This window comes from Mya arenaria, chromosome 11 (assembly GCF_026914265.1).
Source record: "Mya arenaria isolate MELC-2E11 chromosome 11, ASM2691426v1".
Classification (NCBI taxonomy): domain Eukaryota; kingdom Metazoa; phylum Mollusca; class Bivalvia; order Myida; family Myidae; genus Mya; species Mya arenaria.
Genome location: NC_069132.1, coordinates 51,333,616 through 51,359,906, shown reverse-complemented (window position 1 = coordinate 51,359,906; position 26,291 = coordinate 51,333,616). Strand labels below are relative to the sequence as shown.

At 34.5% G+C, this 26,291-nt stretch overlaps 2 protein-coding genes across 3 annotated transcripts; one reads left to right on the top strand and one right to left on the bottom strand.

Moving 5' to 3' along the window:
• Nucleotides 1-366: 366 nt before the first annotated feature.
• Nucleotides 367-25,788, bottom strand: LOC128209449 (D-aminoacyl-tRNA deacylase-like). Of its 2 annotated transcripts, none has more exons than XM_052913475.1 (6): nt 25,686-25,788; nt 24,329-24,423; nt 5,999-6,101; nt 3,119-3,251; nt 2,599-2,684; nt 367-2,337 (listed from the first exon to the last, which is right to left on the bottom strand). In XM_052913475.1, the coding sequence occupies exons 2-6, from the start codon at nt 24,343-24,345 to the stop codon at nt 2,185-2,187; spliced, it is 492 nt and encodes a 163-aa protein (XP_052769435.1). In that variant the 5' UTR covers nt 24,346-24,423; nt 25,686-25,788; the 3' UTR covers nt 367-2,184. The 2 variants fall into 2 exon arrangements, with proteins under 2 accessions (XP_052769435.1, XP_052769433.1); XM_052913473.1 differs by having other exon boundaries at nt 376-2,337; nt 24,333-24,423.
• Nucleotides 8,778-14,252, top strand: LOC128209450 (uncharacterized). Its single transcript, XM_052913476.1, has 4 exons — nt 8,778-8,974; nt 11,155-11,342; nt 11,912-12,028; nt 13,098-14,252. Exons 1-4 carry the CDS (start codon nt 8,893-8,895, stop codon nt 13,146-13,148), a joined length of 438 nt encoding a protein of 145 aa, XP_052769436.1. The 5' UTR covers nt 8,778-8,892; the 3' UTR covers nt 13,149-14,252.
• Nucleotides 25,789-26,291: the final 503 nt, after the last annotated feature.

Sequence of the window (26,291 nt, the reverse complement as noted above, 5' to 3'; positions counted from 1 at the left end):
AACAACAAAGGATGAGTAAAAGCGTTCGATGTGTGACTCTTGTTTAAATTGCTTATATAAGAAAGTTCATATGCACATAGTGTTCACATATTTGATCATTTTAACTGCCTTATTTCATTTCGACAAAATGTACTGATTTAATAGTTTTCATAATTGACATTGCCATGATGAAATAATGCCCCTTTTTATATTTAACTAGTGTAATAATGCTTGATGTGACATCATAAATGCAACACAATTTCATGAGAAGTTATATGTACTAAGCACAAAAGAGCATTTAAATAGAGTTTATGACATAGAATGAGTATCGAGTTTGTTGTCATTCAGAACAGTTATTTCAAACATTTGCCAAAATTGATAAAAAAGCATCTTGGATTAGCAAGTTTATTTCACCCAACAAATCCAATAAAGCGATGTTAGTAGATGAGTTTTGAATGATTTCAAATGTTATATTTTCTATACATAAACAACTACGATCTCTTTCCATTGTATCACAAGAACCTATAGAATAATGTCAAATACATGTAGTTGCATGTATATCGATGAAAATGAAACACAATGTACCGGGTAGGCTTATGGCATAAAACATCAATTTTCGAACATAAATATGAAACTCTCGAGATCTGGCCCCAATTTCTCAAAACTTCTTAAGCTTAACAGGCTTAAGTTGCTTATTTTAATGAGCCAAATTACATACTTATAAGTTGATTGCGATAAATGAAAAATGGTTTATTGTGATTATCATAAAAATATTTACTACATAACGTATAAAAAGAAGTAAATGTGACACATATAATAGAAAAACAAAATAGCGAGCTTAGCCTTATCCTGTTTTAAGGGACTTAAGAAGTTTCGAAAAATTGGGGCCTGATTCTACCTGAATCCATCTGTCATAGAGCAGCTTTGAGCCGGCCCTTCTTTATTGACACAGCCCTCTGACAAGTTCTCATTTGAGCAGAATTTTGTAAATCAATGCTTATTTAAAACCAATTATTGTGTTATTTCAAATGCTTTTTGACAATATACAGTATTATCTGTCATACTTTTAAACAGATATTAACAACAGAGCTCGAATTGGAAAAAAATATAATTTTGGTCATTTAAACATGCATTTATTTTTCTTCACATTTTAATGAGTTTTTTTTTCAATGTCAAACATAAAAGTAGAATAAGTCACTTTTGTTGCAATTTTGAATGTGTTACCGGTACTTGTCAGAGTGATGATGCAATATTCAGTTGGTCAATTCAATAAAGCTTTCCTTTCTTGTGTATTGACAGTGTATAACATGAACTGTTGAAAACTATATTGTTAAATATTGTTTCAATAAATGAAATAAAATTTCTTTTATCACTTTCAAATGCTTTTAATACAATGTTGACCATTCATGATATTCAAATAAAAATCACCAATTAAACATGTTGCCAGGGACAAGACACACATACAAGCTTATAGCTACGAGGCCTTCTTCATAAACCATTCCTAAGTCATTTTTTTTTATTTTAAGGCTGCACTCTCACAGATTGACAGTTTTGACCGTTTTTAAGGTTTTGTCTCAAAATCAGCTCATTTTGGCATCAATGCCTTCAATTAAGTCATATAAGATGACACACAATAGAACAGATATGAATTGTTTGGGTAACTGTCAAATTTGATTTTTCTTAAAGCGTAATTAGTGCCGCTTTTAGCCATAAAATATCATTCTTCAAACGTAAATATAAAAAAATGTGATATGATCTTTTGTAAGCAGTCTTGTACCACTGTTTTCCAGACATTAAGGCAAAAATTGGCTCATTACAAGACAAAAAATAAAGAAGTTGTCAAACGGTCAATCTGTGAGAGTGCAGCTTTATAAGGTCAAATTAAAGAATTGTATTTAACAATTTAAGTGTTCTTAACACATACATATCTTCATACATGTACGTCAATGAAAATAATGTATTTCAGAAATTATTTTTTTCATATCATATATGACCTCAGAGATACCGGTACTTAAATTAGGAAAAAGACAAGTTTAGAAATGCTTTATGAAAACTGGCACTGGCTTTTATAATTGACAAACAAGAATTTGCATAGTTTTCTCTTGTTATTAAGAGCAAAGTTATCAGAAGTAAAATCAAACCAACACAGTCATGTACAACTAAATGGAATATATAAGATCTGATATATACGCAAGAAAAATGTCATCAACTATCTCCGGAAGCTGCATTTTCTGTGGCCGTTTCAACAGAATCTGATAAACTTGCACTTGACTGTTTTTGTCCTTCTTTAGACAGACTGCTACTAGACTGGTTTTGATTGGCATTTTTGCCTCCCTGTGGTTTTCGGACTTTTGGCTCCTGAAATATGAATTTGTGTTTTTTAGTAAATATTCATTTTGTTATCTTTACTTGTGCTACATTAAATTTGCTTTTCTTCACATTTTGACTGTTTTGAAAGTGATGGATTAATTAAGTTAAATTGCAATTTTCTTGCTTGGCGCACAACATCAATAGCAAAAAGTTTAATCCTTATCCTCCAATTATTGTATAAATTGGCTAAACATTCACAATATACACTACCAACACTGCAGTGGCACGTATCTCATCGGAAACACTTACGGGAAGGTTTTCAGGAGATTCTAATGGAATAGTGACTGGGCCGTCATTCTGGATATGGACCTGCATATCCGCTCCAAACACACCATCTGTAATTAAAATGACCATGTTTACTTTATTAAATGCCCTTATAAATATTGTTGGTCATTATTTTTCAACTCCAATATTCTTTACAAATTGGCATTTAGGAAAAAAAAAGGAGACACTAAGGGATAAAATTATGTTCTAGTACTACAGACCGAGTTCATTATAATCAATTTCATTATCACAGAATTGAGTAATGCTTAACTTTAATTCAAAAATTTACCTTATATTAACTGTTCAAAGTTATTTCAAATTTCAATAAACAAAAAAAAGAGTTTATTAATAGCAAATGAGGTTTAAATCATTTTATACAAATAAATTGCAAACATGATCATGCCTTTTTAATTTTGATTCAAATAAACAATCATAAAATGGTTCTTCCAATTATTCCCTATTTTACTACACTGAATAAGATCGGTTTTCAATCACTTGTAGGTACTTTTAATTTTATCCTCCGCGTAGTTTTGTTTCATGAGCTGTAAGAAGTTTTCATAGAACTGTGGCGCCAGGTCTGGCCCCATGGCATCATGGAAGTCTAGTTTGTTTCCCTTCAGTATACGGTGTAGGGTGAACTGAAAGATATTGCATTATTCTATTAAAACGCATGATAAAGAAACAAGATCGTGAATCTTTAAAGTCTCAGTGCCACTTTGGATTAAATAAATAGAGAACAAAACTAGAGATTGCTTTTTTGAAAAAGCGCATGTCTCCCCCATTGTGTGGTCGTAGGTGAGAAATAATCAATGATGGACATGAAATTTGTACTTCCTCCCTACCAAGTTTGGTGAACCTAGGTCAAACCATTCTCAAGATATTGAGCGGAAATGTTTTTTACATTGGGGGTCGCCGCGACCTTGACCTTTGACCTAGTGACCCCAAAAACAATAGGGATCTTCTACACCTCATGACCAACCTCCCTACCAAGTTTGGTGAACCTAGGTCAAACCGTTCTCAAGATTTTGAGCAGAAATGTTTTTTATATTGGGGGTCGCCGCGACCTTGACCTTTGACCTAGTGACCCCAAAAACAATAGGGATCCTCTACACCTCACGACCAACCTCCCTACCAAGTTTGGTGAACCTAGGTCAAACCGTTCTCAAGATTTTGAGCAGAAATGTTTTTTATATTGGGGGTCGCCGCGACCTTGACCTTTGACCTAGTGACCCCAAAAACAATAGGGATCCTCTACACCTCACGACCAACCTCCCTACCAAGTTTGGTGATCCTAGGTCATGCGGTTTTCCAGTTATCGATCGGAAACGAACAAAGCATTCTCCTGATATTGCACGGAAATATTTTTTTACATTAGAGGTCACAGCGACGTTGACCTTTGACCTTGTGACCCCCCAAAATATAGGAGTTTTCTAAACCTCATGATCAACCTCCCTACCAAGTTTGGTGAACCTAGGTCAAACCATTCTCAAGATATTGAGCGGAAATGTTTTTTACATTGGGGGTCGCCGCGACCTTGACCTTTGACCTAGTGACCCCAAAAACAATAGGGATCTTCTACACCTCATGACCAACCTCCCTACCAAGTTTGGTGAACCTAGGTCAAACCGTTCTCAAGATTTTGAGCAGAAATGTTTTTTATATTGGGGGTCGCCGCGACCTTGACCTTTGACCTAGTGACCCCAAAAACAATAGGGATCCTCTACACCTCACGACCAACCTCCCTACCAAGTTTGGTGAACCTAGGTCAAACCGTTCTCAAGATTTTGAGCAGAAATGTTTTTTATATTGGGGGTCGCCGCGACCTTGACCTTTGACCTAGTGACCCCAAAAACAATAGGGATCCTCTACACCTCACGACCAACCTCCCTACCAAGTTTGGTGATCCTAGGTCATGCGGTTTTCCAGTTATCGATCGGAAACGAAGTGTGACGTACGGACTGACGGACTGACGGACTACCGGACTGACGGACAGGGCAAAAACAATATGTCTCCCCCAGAGAGGGGGAGACATAATAAAATTGAGTGTATAACTATAATACAGTCTTATAATTAAAATGTCTGATACATTTCCAAGGTTCACATGATGCCTTATTAAAATGAAATGTATGGGAACCTAACTGGACCACTGACTCACTATATGCTAATGAGGTAGAGAAATGGGCTGAGCATAGGGGTTTGCAAACAATACCTGAGCAGTTGCCGGATTAGACTGGAGAAATACCTAAAGAATACTGAATATTCTCAAATGAAATTTCACATGTTCCTGTTTCTGAAAAAATGTGATGCAATCATTTTTGAATGAAAAATTATAAATGTTGTTTAGTAGAAATTGCAGATAGGGCCTAAAAAAAACATTTGGTTCGGGTTACCCGACCCTACCTACGGAATAGGCGCCGACCCTAACGTTTTTATAGTCAGTTTGAAAAAATGAAAAACTAAAAAAAAATAAAAAAAAATTTCTTTTTTTTTTTGCTTTTCAATATGTAGTTTATAAAGAAGATAACTTTAACACCATTCTCCAATGATGAAAATAACATTCTTATATAAAGCCTAATAAAAAAAATAAAATAAAAAAAATAAAAAGCCTACCTTACCCTACCTATTTTTGAAAAGGATGTAACCCTAACCAAACAATTTTTTTTTTTAGGCCTAGGTAGTCGCTCATATTTTTGTAAAATGCATCTTCCTGGGGCTCTAAATTACAGGATTAATCCTTAAATGACTCAGGAGTCAGAGATTTAAACTTCAGACTATTGTAAAGAAAGTTTTCTTTATATACATTTGCATTAAAGTAACTCAAAAACTTACTCAAAATCAATACATACACATGTATAACAAACATAAAGTTGACGGATAAACCTTAAACTTCTTACTAAATAATGCATTTATGGAAAATATTAACTACTGATAACACTGATTGTTACAGTGAATTTAATAGCAGAAAGCTCAAAAATATTAAATGATTGGTGAATGCTAAAATATTTACTGTGGTCTACTATAGTCTCATAATTAGAAATACCGGTACTGTGTTTTATGCTCATTTCTTTCAAATTAAACTCGATATCCCTTATAAGAACCATTGTTTTCAACATTTATTAATCCTTTTTGTTATATTAAAACAATTGTATTAATTGTGGTAAATATGATCTGGGAGTAAGAGTGCATCTTTAAAAAAAAAAACAGACGAAAGTACCTTTAAATAAATATAAATGACTTTTGGAAACAATTTCAAACAGGGTCCCAGCCCGTATACCCAGCTTTGGTCATGAATGCCACTTACTCGAGCAGATCCCAGGGTACTTCTAAGAATTGACAATTATCAGCTGTTAGAACCCCTGAAGGTAATTTCTTAACCCAGCTGTACCTGGCTGACACAGAGAACTTCATATTCTTTGTCCACCACACTCTTGTCCCACTTCTTGCCATTCTCAGCATCAAACAAACGCAGGCTCAAGATCTTCCTTGCACTAAAAATATTTTAAGTAATGCAAGATAAATATAAACCATTACACAATAATTGTAAATATCAATAAGGCCAAAACAAATTCACTGCCAAAAATCTACAGGAAGGCAGGTCTCTTGTTTTCTTATTTCCAACTTAAGAATAGTAATGGTTAGAAAATGAAGTTCTACTGGCAATAAATATATATATGTTGTGTGCAAAAAAAATTGGGTTAGTCAGGATTTGCGAATTATTTTGTTGTTGTTGTTGTGCATTTCAGCAAAATGTCATGATTAAGCAAAGAAAAACCTTGAATTGTAAACATACATACATGGGTAGATGTATTTCAAGTTTATTGCACATTTTAACAAGATGCCCAAGAGGGCCTATGCTCTACTGGCATGGCTCTTGTGGTCATTTTCAATCCAGAGCATGTACGTAGGAGTAATAGGCAACAAATATATAGTTCACTTTTTGTGTTTGGGTTAGCTAAAAAACTCTGCATGTTCCGACATCTGAGGACAGAAAGTGTTGTAAGCAGATTAGTTGCATGTTCTATTTTAATATGTGCCAAGTAAAGTTAACCTGAGAGTAAAAAATATTTGCTTTCAAATCTGTACTCATGGTCAAAATTTCATTTCTATAGCTTTTAAAAATAAACTAGAACTCCATGAGTCGGATGTGTCGCCTGACGAATTATTTACTGTCGACATTATAGCTGTTAGATTGGCATTTTATTCATTTATAGACAATGATGTTGCCATTTAACTTTCAAGTGTAGGTGGCATTTGATAGTTTACGAGATATGCCACGGACAAAACCTAAGCAAGAAAATTAACACAAAGGGCAATAACTCTAAATATATGGCTGCAAGAGTAACGGTTCTTGTGCACTGCACTTGCCCTCAATGAGATCTATCTAGCTATGAAGTTTCAAGTTGATACCTCTTATATTCTTCAAGATATGCCCCGGACAAAACTTTAAGCATGAAAATTAACAAAGGGCAATAACTTTAAAACTAAAAAAGCAAGAGTTACTGTTATTGTGCACTGTACTTGCCCTCCATGAGATCTATCTACATATGAAGTTTTAAGTTGATTACTCTTATATTCTACAAGATATGCCCTGGACAAAACTTTAAGCATGAAAAATAACAAAGGGCAATAACTCTAAAAATATGGAAGCAAGAGTAACAGTTCTTGTGCACTGCACTTGCCCTCAATTAGATCTATCTACATATGAAATTTCAAGTTGATACCACTAATAGTTTAGGAGATATACCCCGGACAAGTGAAAATGGGACGCGGACGCCGCCGACGCTGCCACCAACAAAAGTAACCCCTATATGTCGTCGTTTCAGGCGACCCAAAAAGTTGATCAAAAGCTCAAAGTCAAGGACATCCAAGGACAACATTGATGCTCGTTTGCAAAACTGTACACATGGTCAAAATTTCATTGCTGTAGCTTTAAAAAATAAAAAGTAAGTCAAAAAAGGTGGGGCCAGCTCTCAAGGGGCATAATTTTAAATGTTTTGCTAGACGGTCATCATATGATGCTCCACAACAAATAACAAAGGTATGGGTCTTGTGGTTTGAAAGAAGAAGATATTGAAAATATTCCTTAAATAAGCCTCTAGGAAACTTGTGACCTCCGGAGCAGTGCCAGTTTTGACCCAATGGGCATAATTTGAACAACCATGGTAGTGGACCACTAAATAAAGCCTTGTTCAAAATAGCAAGGATCTGCATAGCTGTTTCAGACAAAAAGGTTTTTACATTTCCCAATTTAAGTATACCAAACCTGCGAACCCTGGGCGTGGCCAGTTATGACCCCAGGGGCATAATTTGAACAAACATTAACAAGCAATTGTGACATTACATGTAAACTTGGCTAAAAATAGACTTTGCTCATGTAGACTTGGCTAAAAATAGCATTTTTTATACTTTCAAGACCCATAATCTAGGCATGCATGGGCGGATCAAAAGCAACCGAGCTTTTATGGATATCTAAATACTGTACAAGTTTCATCGAGATACAATCAAAACTGAAGACTGTATCGTGTTCACAAGCAATTGTTTACACAATAGCAAGTTTTTATACTATCAAGGCCAATTATCTAGGCATGCATGGGCGGATCTGGCTGGTTTTTTAGAGGAACCGAGCTCTAATGGATATCTAGATACTGTACAAGTTTCAATGAGATACAATCAAAACTGAAGACTGTATCATGTTCACAAGCAATTGCTTACAGACGCACTGATTTTTTATACTTTCAAGGCCCATAATCTAGGCATGCAAGGGCGGATCTGGTTTTCGAAAGGAACCAAGCTCTAATGGATATCTTACTACTGTACAAGTTTCATCGAGATACAATAAAAACTGAAGACTGTATCGTGTTTACAAGAAATTGTTTACAGACGCACGGATGCACATACTGCGTACACATTACCATAGCATAAGCTATGCTTGTTGCCCTCCAAATGACTTTTGCACAGTGGAAGGCCCTGAAATATTTCAGTAGAAAATCAATATATCTAACAATAAGGTGACTGGAGCAAATACTGCCCAGGGCTAAGCAGTTAACAGTCACACAATTGGAAATCCATTATTCACACATAATATACAATAGATATTTCCAATATCTATAATCTGTCTTTATAAACATACTGGTCATCAAGCTGTTCATGTTCAAACTTGAAATGAAAGGAAAAAAGAAATATTTCTATAATAGGATTATAAGCAACAGTGGTTTTGATAATCCAGTCATTTCCAGCAAGCGATTTCAAGCAAGCAGTTAAGGAAAAACTTTTAACACAATGGAAACAATTAAGCAAAAATGGGTGGGAAAGTGGGTCCATGATGAAAATGAAGATATGGAAGAATTCTTGAAAGCTATTGGTAAGATTGTTTTGTTAGTTATATTTTTAATTATCATATATTGCAACTTTTACTAATTTAAACAATTAAACCAGTATATTTTAATGCGAATATGTAAATATTGACTGATACAGCTTCGTTTTTTGTTTTATTGAAGGGTATATTATGTATTTTGTTTGGAAACTTAATTGTTTTACGAAAAATCAAAGAAATAAGCTATTAAGAATCTTAAACCTTTTTGCAAATATTTTGAATTATTTCAGTTTATATCTGCAAAACCTGTTTTTTGTGTAAAGATGCATTCTAACTCCCATTAAATAAGCAATGCCACAATTAATACAATTGTTTTGATTTACCTCAAAGGATGAATAAATAACGGAAACAATGTGGGTTTTTTTAAGGAGACCATGTTTAATTTGAAATAAAGGTGCAGAATACACAATATTTCTACCTCATCAGTTGAAAGTTGATTACCGTAAATCTTTTAGGACCCACTAGTCATTTAATATTTGTGCGTTTTCGGCTATTAAATACATTGTTACAATCTTGTTTACAATAATTGATATTTTCCATAAATGCATTATTTAGTCAGTAGTTTTTGTTTGTAATACATGTATATGTGTTATTTTTAAATACGAGTATCACTTTATTAATGGTTATTGATCCTGCATGGACATCTGAAATTAGATATACATGTATATATATATATAGCAATGTGCACAACTACTCCAGGACCGATATAGCGCCATTGATTAACCAATCACCCGTGTGAATATTTAACATCCTATAAAAGGCACCCTGGTGCATCATATTTGGTTCAAATTTACTTTTGATAAAGCTAGACTTTGATTAAAAACGATAGAGAATTCATTTGCTAAAAGAGATGATATAATACGCTTTGTTATCCTAAACAAATGTAGCAAGATTCACTTTAAAATCATTCACTGTCATATTTAAGGAATGCTTGGTGATTGATGTCATTCGAGGGGTATGAACACAGTTCAGGGCTGGTTAATGTGTGTGGAGTTCTGAAAGACACCAGCATACTTCAACCAGCCCAACTGCATTCATATCCCCAATAATGACATCAATCACGCAATTCGTTACTTATATTTACACCATTATTTCTTTCCACAACTGTAAAAAAAATATTTAAGAAAACACTTATTCTTTTACACCCATTCTGTTTATTGAACGACCCAAACCGTAACCACAAATAGTTTATCATATGACATCATAAGAATGTGGGAAAAATTTAATGACTAACATTTATGGAATCAATACATTTATCAATTCATAAATTAACACTTCCTGCTAACACAAAAAATAACAAGATAAAATTTATATCAATACACGATTATTCGCGATCCAAACATATCTGAAGATGTTGCTTACATCGGGAAATATTCCCAATTGCTGAAAGGCCGTTCATTAAGGGAATGGAAGTTGAGGTATAAATATTAATATGTAATTATGTTTTCCGACCGTACTGACATGGCTTAACCTTGTTTACTTGTAACTTAGGATTTCATGTGTTTGCTTAGGGAAATTGCTAACAGATCACAAAATATTTTTTTTAAAATTGGACTAGGCGAATTTGACAAATTTTGCAATTAATGCAAAGGACGTAACTCCCAAGAAAATAGTATGATCTGGCATGTTTTCAAATAACAAGATAATGTGGCCATAAATATTGTTACAAAGTTTCATGAAGATTGTATAAAAATTGTTTCAACTTAAATTGACTGGGTTTGTCTACCATGTTACTTGTAAATCCCAGTTAATTTTAAAATATGGAAATAGAAATTATGTATTTTCCGATTTTGGGAACATCTGGTGTCTAGTTTAAACAATTTTGAATTGAATTTGGACTTGAAAATATACTGAAAAAGATACAAGTGTCAAAGGCGATGTGATACATCAGTAAGTAAGATTCATAAACGATATCAATTTTAAGCAGAATTTCAACTATTTCCTTTTTTTCCTGAAATTGTATCATCAGGTGTCATGTCCCTTTAAAAGCTGACAAAACTGTGAGACATTGTGAATGCTGACACCCTGTTACATGATCCCTAAGTCTGCCATGCAACACAGGCACACTAATTTATACATTTTTTAATTCGAATAAATATTAAACAATTACTCAGTCAACCTACAGTTAAAAAAACACTTTTTAAATTGCTTAAATCTTTTTATTTCAGATGCTACTTATGAAGCTAAACAAATGATGGTGAACAGTAACCCGATCATTGAAATCAGTCTCACCGGGGATAACATCCACTTTCGACATGTACCAAATCCATCGAAAACAAACTTCGATGTTGACTATACATTCCACCTAGATAACAAAAAGGGAGATGGTTTGAGAGTCCAAAGATTGGATTTTAGTGTAAGTATTTGCACTTATTATAGTATAGACTGACAAAATATTGAAATCAGCTATGCCCCTGGAAATCATTTTCCAATCATGAAAATCTCGGCCTAACATATTTTCTTTTACAAAAAGGCCTCAGTGTGATATGGAGGCAAATGAGGTAAAGGTGCTGATCAGGGCTTCTAAAAACCTACACTTTGCCGGTCCGAAAATAGTTTTGCTTTTTCATTTTCGGTCGAAAAGGCTAAGTCAGTAAAACGAATAGAAATTGTAATACACATGGAGTGTTCATCATACATCATCCTTATCAGGGGAGATCCTTAAGGGCAAAAAACATCTGTGTTGATTGACTTTGTTGTTTTTATTACATCACAGAGATGTCTAATTCACTGTCTTTTCTCATGTAAACAGTTGTCACACTTTTGCTATGAAGTCCATAATAATTATATCATAAATACAATTGTCATTGTTAATCCGCGAGGCCATTATCGATTGAAGCCCTGGTGCTGTTATTTTATTGTTTTAAATCAAGACAATGATCTAAAATGTATTTTTCACTTAATTTGAAAATCTGTACAATCTAGCTGGAGTTTTCCTGGAACTCGGACAAGCTTATTGTAAAAGTAACAAATCCCAGTCATGGAATCATCAGACCACATCAGATAGAATATAGCATCAACGAAGATGGCGATTTACTTCAGGTAAAGTATGAACTTCGTCATTTTAAATGCTAAGTCACATTAAAGCAGATCCTTTACAACACCAGTCCTGATAATAAAAATTATAACATGGAAATAAGATTTAAAACTGAAATTCCATGAATGGTATGTGTCGCCTGTCAGGAGTCTCTATACTTTTCTAGTTCAGGTCACCTTGACCTTTGACCCCACAATAAATATGTGTCATCTCCTGACCTTGACCAAAATACATACCAAGTTTGAAATTTCTACACCAAGTCATTCAAAAGTAATTGATTGTAAAAGCCATCATTTTTATTGTAAAGATCACTATGACCTTAACCTTTGACCCTACAAACACAAGGGGTCATCTCCTGACCATGACCAATGTGTTTACCAAGTTTGAAGTGTCTACGCCAGGTTGTTCAACATTAATTAATCATAAAGCCCATGATTTTAAATCAATACGGGTCATCTACTGACCTTGACCAATGTGCATACCAAGTATGGAAAATCTACACCAAGTAGTCAAAAAAATATCTTTGAAAACAAAAGTGTGATGCTGACGATACTGATGTTAGCAGGCGACACAAAAGCCATCTTGAGCTGCAATTTTAGTTCAGGGCAAATGGCAACTCCATAGCTCGCTATAATGTACCAAGTTTCAGATCAATTGGCCAACATCTGACTAATCAAGCTTGTTGGCTAACATGATGCAAATGAGTTTTCGAGAGGGGTTGTCCCTGAAGGCTGCAACAAATGCTTTTTCTAATCTTTTCAACTTAAGATTGGCATAAAACATTTACGGAATATTAAAATGTTGTTGTTTTTTTAACAAATTTAAACCAATAATTTAAACCATTGAAACAAATAATAAAGTTGAAAAAAATAGAAAAAGTTGAAATTGTTAACTGTGTCATCTATAAACAATTCAAGATTTTCTTATTTTATGTAGGTAAAGATGTCTGTGAATGTCTTTCATTGATATTTCGATTTTAGGTTCAAATTCAAAATGATAGAAAGTAAATTGTTTTTTAATCAAATAGCCAAGATCATAACTTTTGATAATTTATGTATTTGTTTCTAATTTCAGGTCTGGAGAAAGAACAATGTAAGTTGTACTTTCAAGTACGAAAAACAATGAGGCGTAAGCTGGTTAAAAGCTGACATTCCTGACAAAGTAGATAGACAAAAAGCCACAAACAATTTTTGCAAAGGCGGACAAAATATCCGTCAACACGCTATTGAACTTTTATTGTTGTTTTGGAAGGTTATTTATCATACATTGCATATTTTTTCAGTTGTAGACTTTCTTTTTTCTTAAATAGGCATTATGACCAACAACATTATTCATCTATATAACCATTACAAAATTAAAGAAATTAACTCCAGAGGAGCAACAGCAACCACTAGAAAATGTTTGTTTAATTGTAATATGGTAACGTTTTAACCCAGTAAAAACAGCTGATATAGATTATCAGTAAAACTTATATGAGTAGATAATTAAGTATGGCATCATGGCCAAAAACATGAATCAACTTATTCATGTACGTCAATAAACAAAATACAGTGCAGAAATAATTATTTCTGATTGGCCTTCTTGAAGCAATACATAAGCATGGTTAAAGATTTCATATATATAAAAGCTTATATTTTGGGAATTAAATGTAAAGCTGTTAGTGGAAAGTTCACCACAGTGATTTCTAAATCCCAGATTTACTTTTTACGGCCATAACCTCATTTTGCACCTTATAAGTAATGCTTTTATTTTATTTTTAATCATTCTGCTGAAATGTGCTGTGCATATTTCAATGTATATATTATTTTCTTCATTGTAAAACTGAAATGCATACTAGAATACTCATTTTCACTTTTTTTCTACCAATTTCTACTTTTTATATTGTTCATGTTGACCTACATTCATCTTGAAATAAACTGTTCTGGAACCAATATCATGCAGAGTTGTTTTGAAATAACTCATAATGATATTGTGCAAAGTTTCACTGAAATAAGACATTACAATGTCATTCAATGTATTATTGCAGCTTAGAAAAAAATGATCACCAACATTTTTAAAGAGCAAATTATGAACACAATGATGATAAGTCACTGCAAGATGGAGTTGATGTTAACTTGTGTCTGATGTACCGTAATATGAGATCGTTGGGCATTCTAGAACATGCATGTTTTTGAACATTTATTATAATATACGATGATTTTTTGCAGTAATTGAATGTTTGTACAAAAAAAATACTAGAATAGAAAAAATGATATGAAAAAATAATGTTATGTAATTTCGTGAAGCTGCACTATCACAGATATACAGTTTTACAACTTTTTTTATTTTTTTGTCTTGGAAAGAGCATTTTTAACGATAAAAGATTGCTGACAAAAGATCAGATTGCAGATTTTCCTATTTCTGTTCGAAAATTAATGTAATATGTCTTAAATGGTTACTACAGTTTAAAGAAAACTGCATAAAGCATTAATTTTCTAACTCAAAAATAAAATCCTGCAATCTAATTTTTTGTCAGCAGTCTTATATAACTGGTTTTCATGCTTTTCGCAAAAAATGGCTCGTTCAAATACAAAAAATAAAAAAAGTTGTCAAAACGTTCAATCTGTGAGAGTGCAGCTTTAAGTGCAACATTGGTATAGGTACTGTCTCTTTGTAAATTGAGAGTAAAAATAAAATCACTGTGATGCTTAAAAAGATATTTAAGAGATTCATTTCTCGCATTACATCATTTTCATATATAACATCACACATGTACATAACAATTTCACTTAAAAATTGAAACATCACTCTCAATATGATATATTTTAACCATTAAATTTTAGAAACTGAATTTGGATTTTGGTTAATGATTTTATTTCCATTTCAAAGGCTGAAAACATACCCGCTCAATGTTGCTTGCTAAACATTAAATCAATCTGGCATACCAAAGTCCAACTTCAACTGTATTCCTTGGTGTCAAACAAGTGTAGCAAAATTCACATAAATCTGTCAACTATTTCCTTTAAGTAATTGTATTGTAAGTTTCTAAGTTGAATAGGGGACGTAACTCCATTAAACATACAGTACCAAAAACGCGTTGCCTTCGCAGGAGATATTGCGTCATCGCTGTAATAAGGTGGTGCGCGTATCACCGTGTTCATCTGCTGCTCCCGAGTATGATTTCCAAAAACATGCACGCGACACATTGCGGCAATGAGGCTTATTTAAACAGATTCAGCCATATTCAATATAGATCTTTTCCTTTTCAACCGGTCTATTGATCAATTAATATTTGAGTCCAATAAAAACATTCCTATTCTACCCTTGAAATTAAGTTAAATCTAAGGTGGTTATTACATACTACCTAGGTCATTTTTACCATTATATTATTGCTTGATGAACTATTAAGGGCTTTCACAGTGCAAAAGTGGGTGGGAAAGGCCAAAAAATAAATGTTTCAAAATGTTCTATTTAGTTTTGAGGAACAAAATTGTTCACAAGTAAAACATACATCCTTTGTGACATGTATTGTAGTAATAAGGAGTTTTATGAAAGAATGTTTTGTGGTAATAAGGCATTTTATGAAAGAAGTTTTTATTAAATTTTTGATCAAAAAGCATTTCTATTTTTGTGGAAGTCTGTCGACAATGTCAGAAGGTTTTTGTGTCAAAATGCCCAAGACTCCCCAATCAACAATGTCTTGGGGTAGCTTGATGATATCTTTTCGAATAAAAAAGATATTCAATACTAGAACTCCGCAAGTCGGATGTGTCGCCTGATGAATTATTTACTGTCGACATTATAGCTGTTAGATTGGCATTTTATTCATTTATAGACAATGATGTTGCCATTTAACTTTCAAGTGTAGGTGGCATTTGAACTGAAGGTAACAACTTTGAGCCAGGAGCAAGCAATTGGTTATATAAGCAAAAATGAGCACAATAAATACTGAAGTCAATGACATTGAGAAATAATTTGAAGATAATGGATTAATACGTTTTCAGGTGTGAAATGAGCATGTCTGTCTTGCTTCTGTCTAAACTGCTATCCAGACCGGTTTATGATGGCTGAAGTAAGACTCCAATTCACCAACAGACAAAATTTAAGCTTGAAAATTAACAAAGGGCAATAACTCTAAACATATAGATGCAAGAGTTCATTTTCGTGCACTGCACTTTCCCTCATCAGATATACCTACGGAATAAGTTTCAGGTTGATACGAGATATGCCACGGACAAAACCTAAGCAAGAAAATTAACAAAGGGCAATAACTCTAAAAATATGGCATTAAGAATAACGGTTCTTGTGCGCTGCACTTGCCTATCTATCTAGCTATGAAGTTTCAAGTTGATACCTCTTATATTCTTCAAGATATGCCCCGGACAAAACTTTAAGCATGAAAATTAACAAAGGGCAATAACCTTAAAACTAAGAAAGCAAGAGTTACTGTTATTGTTCACTGCACTTGCCCTCAATGAGATCTATCTACATATGAAGTTTCAAGTTGATAACTCTTATATTCTTCAAGATATGCCCCGGACAAAACTTTAAGCATGAAAAATAACAAAGGGCAATAACTCTAAAAATATGGAAACAAGAGTAACAGTTCTTTTGCACTGCACTTGCCCTCAATTAGATCTATCTACATATAAAATTTCAAGTTGATACCACTAATAGTTTAGGAGATATACCCCGGACAAGCGTAAAATGGGACGCGGACGCCGCCGCCGCCGCCGCCGCCGCCGACACTGCCGCCGACAAAAGTAACCTTTTCAGACGACACAAAAATGGTGAAAAATAGTGGATAAGATTCATTTCCTTGTTACAAAAATGCAAATACCAAATGCAATCACCACAGAGCCACAATATATTGTTGAAAGGGGAGTGTTGACTATTTTGACACAAAAACATATTCCTTTTGTATAATGACATTTCTGAAAAAAACAAGCATTTTCAGTGAAAAGATATCCCCCGCCAACGATGGCTTGTTTGTCCTTGATGGCTTGTTTGTGCTTACAGGCATCATCGCAGTATGTTGGTTCATATTTATTTCAAGTTTCAAGAATTTCTACCAACTAGTTACTGAGAAATGGCTGTAAATGAGAGTTTTTCAAAAAATCAAGGGCAATAACTCCAAGTACAATTGACCAATCCAAAAAAAAATGAACAGGCATCATCCCAGTATAGTAATTCATATTTATTTTAAGTTTCATGAAATTCTGCCAGCTAGTGACTGAGAAATGGCTGTGAATGTGCATTTTTCAAAAAATCAAGGGCAATAACTCATATAGAAATTACACAATCCAAAATAAAAATAAACAGGCATCATCGCAGTATGTTGGTTCATATTTATTTCAAGTTTCAAGAATTTCTACCTACTAGTTACTGAGAAATGGCTGTAAATGAGAGTTTTTCAAAAAATCAAGGGCAATAACTCCAAGTACAATTGACCAATCCAAAAAAAAATGAACAGGCATCATCCCAGTATAGTAATTCATATTTATTTTATGTTTCATAAAATTCTGCCAGCTAGTGACTGAGAAATGGCTGTGAATGTGCATTTTTCAAAAAATCAAGGGCAATAACTCCAAGGACAATTGACCAATCAAATTTTTTTTTGGACGGGCATCATTCCAGTATAGTGGTTCATATTTATTTTAAGTTTCATGAAATTCTACCGGCTAGTTACTGAGAAAACGCAGGTGACGGACGGACGGACAGACGGACGGACGGACGGAAGGACGGACGGACAACGCCATTTCAATATCCCCCTCCCTATTTCATAGGCGGGGGATAAAAATGCAAATGTTTTTTGATTGAAAATCTGATAAAATCATCTTTGTAAAATTTGCTCAACTCCTAATTACACCTACATAATAACACATGTTGCAACAGATGTATGTATTATTCTTGCTAAATATTGAACCTAATTTTTTTTATTTTTTTTAAACAGTTTATGTTTTTGTCCTTCAAGTCACTTTTGCATTCTGGAAGGCCCTTAAATATTTCAGCTGAAAATCAATACATCTAACAATAATTTGAATGAAGCAAATACTGCCTATAGCTAAGCAGTTAACAGTCACACAATTGGAAATCCATTATTCACACAAAATATGTAATAGATATTTCCAATATCTATAAACTGTCTTTATAAACATACAGTTCATCGAGTTGTTCATGTTTAAACTTGAAATGAAAGGAAAAGACATATTTCTATAGGATTATAAGCAGTTCATAAGGAAAAGTGGTAATAACAATCCAGTCATTTTCAGCAAGTGATTTCCATCAAACAGTTAAGGAAAAACTTTTAACACAATGGAAAAAATAAAGCAAAAATGGGTCGGAAAGTGGGTCCATGATGAAAACTAGAACTGTAAGCCAAAGGCTAACGAATACCCCCCAACCCTTCCCTGTCTAGGTTGTTTGCCCTGGCCTTAGTTATGGTATCATTAGAAAGCACAAGGCAATACATTTATTAATGAGAAAAAATGACCAAGGATTAGGCTAGACAAAGCTGTATAATTTTTGCCTATTTTAACTTATTCAGGGGCCATAATTGGAGACATGATCATGTGATTCCAACCACAATCACAGGGGCAAATGTTCTCACCATGGCTAAAAGTTTGAAAAAGATTCATTCAAAAATGACGAAGGAGTAGGACGAACAAAACTAATTTTACCCAATTTAACTCATTAAGGGGCCACAACTCCACTCAGGATCATGTGACTCCCACCAAATTCATGGAGGCAAAGGTTTACATCATGGCCATTAATATTTGAAAGTTTGAAAAAGATTTGCTCAATAGCTTCAAAGAAGAATCCTGGACAAAGCTAATTTTGCCCAATTTAACTCATTAAGGGGCCACAACTCCACTCAGGATCATGCGACTCTGACCAAATCCACGGAGGCACAGGTTTACATCATGGTCATTAATATTTGAAAGTTTGAAAAAGATTTGTTCAATAATGACAAAGATGAATCCCGGACAAAAAAAACGGACAGACAGACAGACGGACAGACGGACAGACGGACAGACGGACAACCCGATTCCAGTATACCCCCCCCCCAAACTTTGTTTTGGGGGGTATAATGAAGACATGGAAGAATTCTTGAAAGCTATTGGTAAGAAGAACCCACTAGTCATTTAATATTTGTGCGTTTTCGGATATTAAATACACTGTTACAATCTTGTTATCAGTAAATGATATTTCCATAAATGCATTATTTAGTCAGTAGTTGATGTTTGTTATACATGTGTATGTGTTATTTTTAAATACGAGTATCACTTAATTATTGGTTATTGATCCTGCATGGACATCTATAATTAGATATAAATATATAGCAATATAGCAATGTGCACAACTACTCCAGGACCAATATAGCGCCATTGATTAACCAATCACCCGGGTGAATATTTAACATCCTATAAAAGGTACCCTAGTGCACAAGAAAAAATCATATTTGGTTCAAATGCGCTTTGATATAGACTTTAACAAGAGCTGTCACAGTATGTGACGAATGCCCCCAAATGTGACATTGACCTATGAACAAGGTCAGTACATGAAAAGTTAAAGATCAAACACTGACCTTTGATGTATGCATGTGGATCATGCATACAACACACAATCTTTATATGCAGAACATATGTGCCAAGTGACATATACATGACAAGATTACAGCCTGGTTATGACATCTATGTGCATATATGCAGCATTTCATAATAATATAAAGCAAGGAATGCTTATGAATAAGTGGAATAATTATAAAAACACTAATTCCCTGTCATTGATGTTTTGAAACACCACATGAGACCAATGCAAGGTCACTGTAATATGTCAGTGTTGTTGTTGGTCTTATGCCAACTAACCCAGAGATATAGATATGGTTTAAACATAAAAAATACCACCCATACTTGCCAACCTACACTCTTATGTCCTCATATTCAGCATTCCATTGTGAATAAACACTTAGTGTATCTTTCACCTTAGAGGTAGGGACATTGGTCTTGCACGCGACACGTTGTCTTGGTATGACGAACACATGTGGCAAGTTATTTTTAAATCTGTCCATAAAAGAAAAAGTTACCGCCCGGACACAACAACCTATACTCTATGTCCTTATATGCAGCATTCCATTGTGAATAAACACCTAAGTGTGACCTTAACCTTAGAGGTAGGGACACGGGTCTTGCACGCGACATGTCCTCTTGGTATGTCAAACACATGTGGCAAGTTATTTTAAAATCTGTCCATACAAGAGAAAGTAACAGCCCAGACACCACAACCTTTACCCTGTGTCCTTATATGCAGCATTCCATTGTGAATAAACACCTAAGTGTGACCTTGACCTTTGAGGTAGGGACGCGGGTCATGCACGCGAAATGTTGTCTTGGTATGTCAAACACATGTGGCAAGTTATTTTAAAACATGTCCATACAAAGGAAAGTTACAGCCCGGACACGACAACCTATACTCTATGTCCTTATATGCAGCATTCCATTGTGAATTAACACCTAAGTGTGACCTTGACCATAGAGGTAGGGACATGGGTCTTGCACGCGACACGTCACCTTAGTATGTCGAACACATGTGGCAAGTTAATTTAAAATATGTCCATACAAGAGAAAGTTACAGCCCGGACACCACAACCTATACTCTGTGTTCTTATATGCAGCATTCCATTGTGAATAAACACCTAAGTGTGACCTTGACCTTAGAGGTAGGGACACGGGTCTTGCACACGACATGTCGTCTTGGTATGTCGAAAACATGTGGCAAGTTGTTTTAAAATATGTCCATACAAGGGAAAGTTACAGCCCCGACACGACAACCTATACTCTATGTCCTATTATGCAGCATTCCATTATGAATTAACACCTAAGTGTGACCTTGACCTTAGAGGTAGGGACATGGGTCTTGCACGCGACACGTCCTCTTGGTATGTCTAACACATGTGACAAGTTATTGTAAAATCTGTCCATACAAGAGAAAGTTACAGCCACAACCTATACTCTATGTCCTTATATGCAGCATTCCATTGTGAATAAACACTAAGTGTGACCTTGACCTTAGAGGTAGGGACTTGGGTCTTGCACGTAACACATCGTCTTGGTATGTCGAACACATGTGGCAAGTTATTTTAAAATATGTCCATACAAGAGAAAGTAACAGCCCCTACACGACAACCTATACTCTATGTCCTTATATGCAGCATTCCATTGTGAATAAAAACCTAAGTGTGACCTTGACCTTAGAGGTAGGGACACGGGTCTTGCACGCGACATTTTGTCTTGGAATGTCGAACACATGTGGCAAGTTATTTTAAAATATGTCCATACAAGGGAAAGTTACAGCCCGGACACCACAACCTATACTCTATGTCCTTAAGTGTGACCTTGACCTTAGAGGTATGGACATGGGTCTTACAGGTGACACGTTGTCTTGGTATGTCGAACACATGTGGCAAGTTAGTTTAAAATCTGTGCATACAAGAGAAAGTTACAGCCCAGTCACAAGTTATTGAGCCGGACACATGGACGGACGGACAGGGCGATTTTAATATGCCCACTTTTGGGGGCATAAAAACGATAGAGAAACATTAAAGGAATGGAAGTTGAGGTGTAAATATTAATATGTGAATATGTTTCACGACCGTTATGACATGGTTTAACCTTGTTTACTTACAACTTCGGATTTCATGTGTTTGCTAAGGGAAATTGCTTACAGATCACAAAATATTTTTTTTTTAATTGGACTAGGCGTATTTGATAAAAAAACAATTAATGCAAAGTACGTAACTCCCAAGAAAATTAGTATGATCTGGCTTGTTTTCAAAAAACGAGATAATGTGCCCATAAATATTGTTACAAAGTTTCATGAAGATTGTATAAGAATTGATTAAACTTAAAGGGGCTTGATACCAGATGTTCCCAAAATCGGCAAATACATCATATCCACAAGACAAGCGTAGAATTGTGAATATTTGGTAACTAGTATGAGGCCCATAATACATCATCTTACATGGTTAAAAGAATATTTTGTTGCTATCACAGCTGAGTTTAGAAATAGCGCATAATGGTTTCCCAGTTTTTAGTGTGTATTTTTAGCATGAGACAGTCATGTGATTAATACAGATACATATATCAAAGTTATTTTAAAATTAACTGGGATTTACGTGGTAGACAATATTACCCAGTAAATTTGGACTTGAAAAAAAATGCAAATACCGAAAAAGATACATCTGTCATAAGCGATGTGAAACATCAGTAAGTAAGATTCATAAACGATATCAATTTTAAGCAGTATTTCGACTATTTCCTTTTTTTCCTGCAATTGTATCATTGGGTGTCTAGTCCCTTTAAAAGCTGACAAAATCGCGAGATATTGTGAACGCTGACACCCTGTTACATGATCCCTAAGTCTGCCATGCAACACAGGCAACACTATTTTATACATTTTTTAATTCGGACATAACAATTGTTCAGTCAACCAACTGCAAAAAAGCATCACCTTTTGAATTGCTTAAATCTTTCAGGAGCAACTTATGAAGCTAGACAAATGATGGTGAACAGTAACCCGAACATTGAAATCAGTCTCATCGGGGATAACATCCAGTTTCGACATGAACCAAATCCATCAATGCCAAGCTTCAATGTTACCTATAGATACATTCAACCTAGTTAACAAAAAGGAAGTTGACAATTTAAATATCCAAAGATTGCTTTTTGATGCAAGTATTTGCACTTATTATAGTATAAATTGATAAAATATTAAAATCAGCTATACCACTGGTAATCATTTTCTGATCATGAAAATCTTGGCCTAACATATTTTTTTTTTTTTTACAAAATAGCCTCAGTGTGACATGGAGGCAAATGGGGGTAAAGGTGCTGTTAAGGGCTTCTAAAAACTTACAATTTGCTGATCTGGACAGATTTTGACTTTGCCGGACTGATTTCAGTTACAGAAAATGGCTAAAAAATTGGTCCGAAAATAGTTCATTTTTTTTCAATTTCGGTTGAAAAAGGGCTAAAGGCAAAAAGCCAGTAAAAAAATAGAAATTGTTATACACAAACAGTGTTTATCATACCACATCCTTAACAATCTTGAGGCCCAAAAGGGCCTATGCTCTACTGGCATGGCTTTTGTGGTCATATCAATCCAGAGCATGTATGTATGGGTAAAAGGCAACAGACATATGGTTTATGTTTTGTGTTTGGGTTACCTGAAAACGTAGCACGTTCAACATCTGAGCCCAGAAAGTATTGTAAGCAGATTAGTTCCATGAACTATTTTAATATGTGCCAAGTAAAAGTCATCTGACAAAAAAAATGCTTTCAAAGCTGTACTCATAGTAAAAATTTCTGTAGTTTTAAAAGTTAAAAAAAGTTGGTCAAAAGGTCAAAGTCAAGGGCATCCTAGAACAACATTGATCAATTTGAACAAACATTCACAATCAATTGTGCTGAGATGGATGCATGAACACACAAAAAGATTTTAAAACCTTTCCAGATTTATGTTTACCAAACCTGTGAACCCTGGGTGTGGCCAGTAATGACACCAGGTGCATAACTTAAACATTCACAACCAATTTTGTTAAGATGAATGCGCAAACTACAGAACTTAAAGCTAAAAAATGGCCTTTGGGCTTTCAACAAGAACAAGGCAGAGTAATTCACAAAATCAGCTGCAGAAGCAAAAAGCAAAATGTCTCTCAAAATCCTAGACTTGCAAATTGTCTCCCTTAACTCTAGACTTGAATTTACATGTACATGTAAACTTGGCTAAAAATAGAATTCGCTCATGCAGACCTGGCTAAAAATAGAGAGCATTTCTTTAAAACTTTCATGGCCCATCATCTAGGCATTCATGGGCGGATCTGGCTGGTTTTCGAAAGGAACCGAGCTCTAATGGATATCTAGATACTGTACAAGTTTCATTGAGATACAATAAAAACTGAAGACTGTATCGTGTTCACAACCAATTGTTTACACAATAGCATTTTTTTATACTATCAAGGGCCATAATCTAGGCATGCATGGGCGGATCTGGCTGGTTTTCGAAAGGAACCCAGCTCTAATGGATATCTAGATACTGTACAAGTTTCATCGAGATACAATCAAAACTGAAGACTGTATCGTGTTCACAAGCAATTGTTTACAGACGCACGACCGCACGACCGCACGGACGCACGGATGCACATACTACGTACACATTTCCATCGCATAAGCTCTTCTGGCCTTTAGCCAGTAGAGCTAAAAACATGAGAAACATTTCTATGTTAAGACTGAATGTATTAACTAAAGATCAAATAAAATCCTATTTACACACAGCCAGTCAGCATCTTTTGGAGCGTCTTTGCGGCCAATGCCAACCAACACACAGAGTCCCTTGCCTATACTGCTTACAACAATTCCATCGACTGAAATCAAGTTCACACAGGCAATTTACAAATGAACCAATAAAGAAGTTCAAGAACTGATAATTCTTCTTCAGTAATAAGATGTCGTTAACCATGTCTACATAAATATTTCTTGATGCCATAACCACCATTTAGTCTAAAATAATATACGTGTTATACAGGATTCTTCCAATCCCTAACGTCTAAACGGGAATGTGCAAAAAACGGGGGTGTTTTAAAAATATTGAAATTGTTTTAAGTGAAGTATTTTATTGTTGAAATTGATCATAAAGAGTAATATTCATATTTTACCATGTAAGTGAAATGTTATTTTGCACTAAACAAGCATTTAATGCATAAAAACAAGTTGTTTACCTTTCCAATAAAACGAAAGTTGACTGACACAAACAACAATTATGCGAAGGGGTACAACTCGATACAATCGTAATAACTCGGCCTCCTCCGACAAAACTTCGAGATAGACCTCTTTATACAATCGTAACAACTCGGCCATGGCCGAAATGTTACGAGCGATTTAAAACTGTGCCCTGAAGCCTTGCAGGTGCCCTTCATGTATATATCGTTATGTTTTGACAGAATGAAATGAAGAAAAGCCGTCAAACTCATAATCAGAAGTTGGATATTTATTTTTTGTGTACGGAACTAATGTAAAATAACATTATCTGGTAATATTTCTTGTTTTTATGATATTTTATAGACGCTGTATGCTTTAACCCGGAATCCTGATCGGAACAACTACCCACTTTTGATACTAAACAATTTGTACGTGAAGGATTTGCCATATCAAAAATCTAAAAAAAAATCCGTCAACGTACAATTATTTGGACTAAACCACCTTTATGACCTTGCTTCCAGTACAACTTATAAAACTTTTAAAAATGGAAATAATAATAAATAATAAAACCATGAATTTTTCCCACATGAAGACATATCATAGAAAACACACTGTCAGTCAATATATTTTTTGGTCCCTACATTATTCAAGGTATATGATTGCAATCATGTAATTGGGATTATTTTTTTAAATGGATCTTTTAGGTTCATACAATGTAGTGAGTGTTCTAGAATGATTTGTGTACCTGATACATGTTTACTGTCAACAATTAAATTCGTGTGGGTGGGAGGGGGTCATATATGAGGCCATGGCAACGTAGCTGCCTCCAGTGTAAAGGAGAGCGGCATATAGTGATATACTTTTTTAATAGAATAATCAACAGTGTAAATTATCAAACTTAGACTAAGTCAACTCCCATTATTTTTACCTGTAACACTTGCCTGTGTCACCCTCTGAATTATGGCCTTCATGGCGACATACAAACTTATTGGTAAACTTAATTTGACACCTGCGAGTGGTTAACTTGAAAACAAGGGAAGTAACTGTGCTAAAATGGATAAAAATTCATGGCAAACTTAAAAACAAGGGAAGTAAATAATATAAAAATAGAGGGTTGTATTATACCAATATTTGTTAACTGTATAAGAGGCAGGGCTTTAACTTTGTTCGGCATGTTATACAATTTATTTTGTGTATCAAGTATGTTTAGTCAGTCAAAAGCTATACACAACTGATGCTTTACTTTAGTATACATTAACTGACAAATAATATACTTGACTTTAATTTTAAAACATATTTCTCATATTTCTTTATAATTATTAAGGTCACAAGCAATTGTCATGTGGTAAACACTCATTTTATTGGACTCTGGTTTGAGATGGCTCATAAGCACATGCATGGTATCTATCTGTACATATCATTGTAGCCCATTCCTCGTCAGTCTCATTTTTTTTATATTCACTATATCTGTTTTCTCTCTATGTAAGCTAATTTATACTCACTCTCGAACAAGACCAATTAGGCAAGTGCTCCA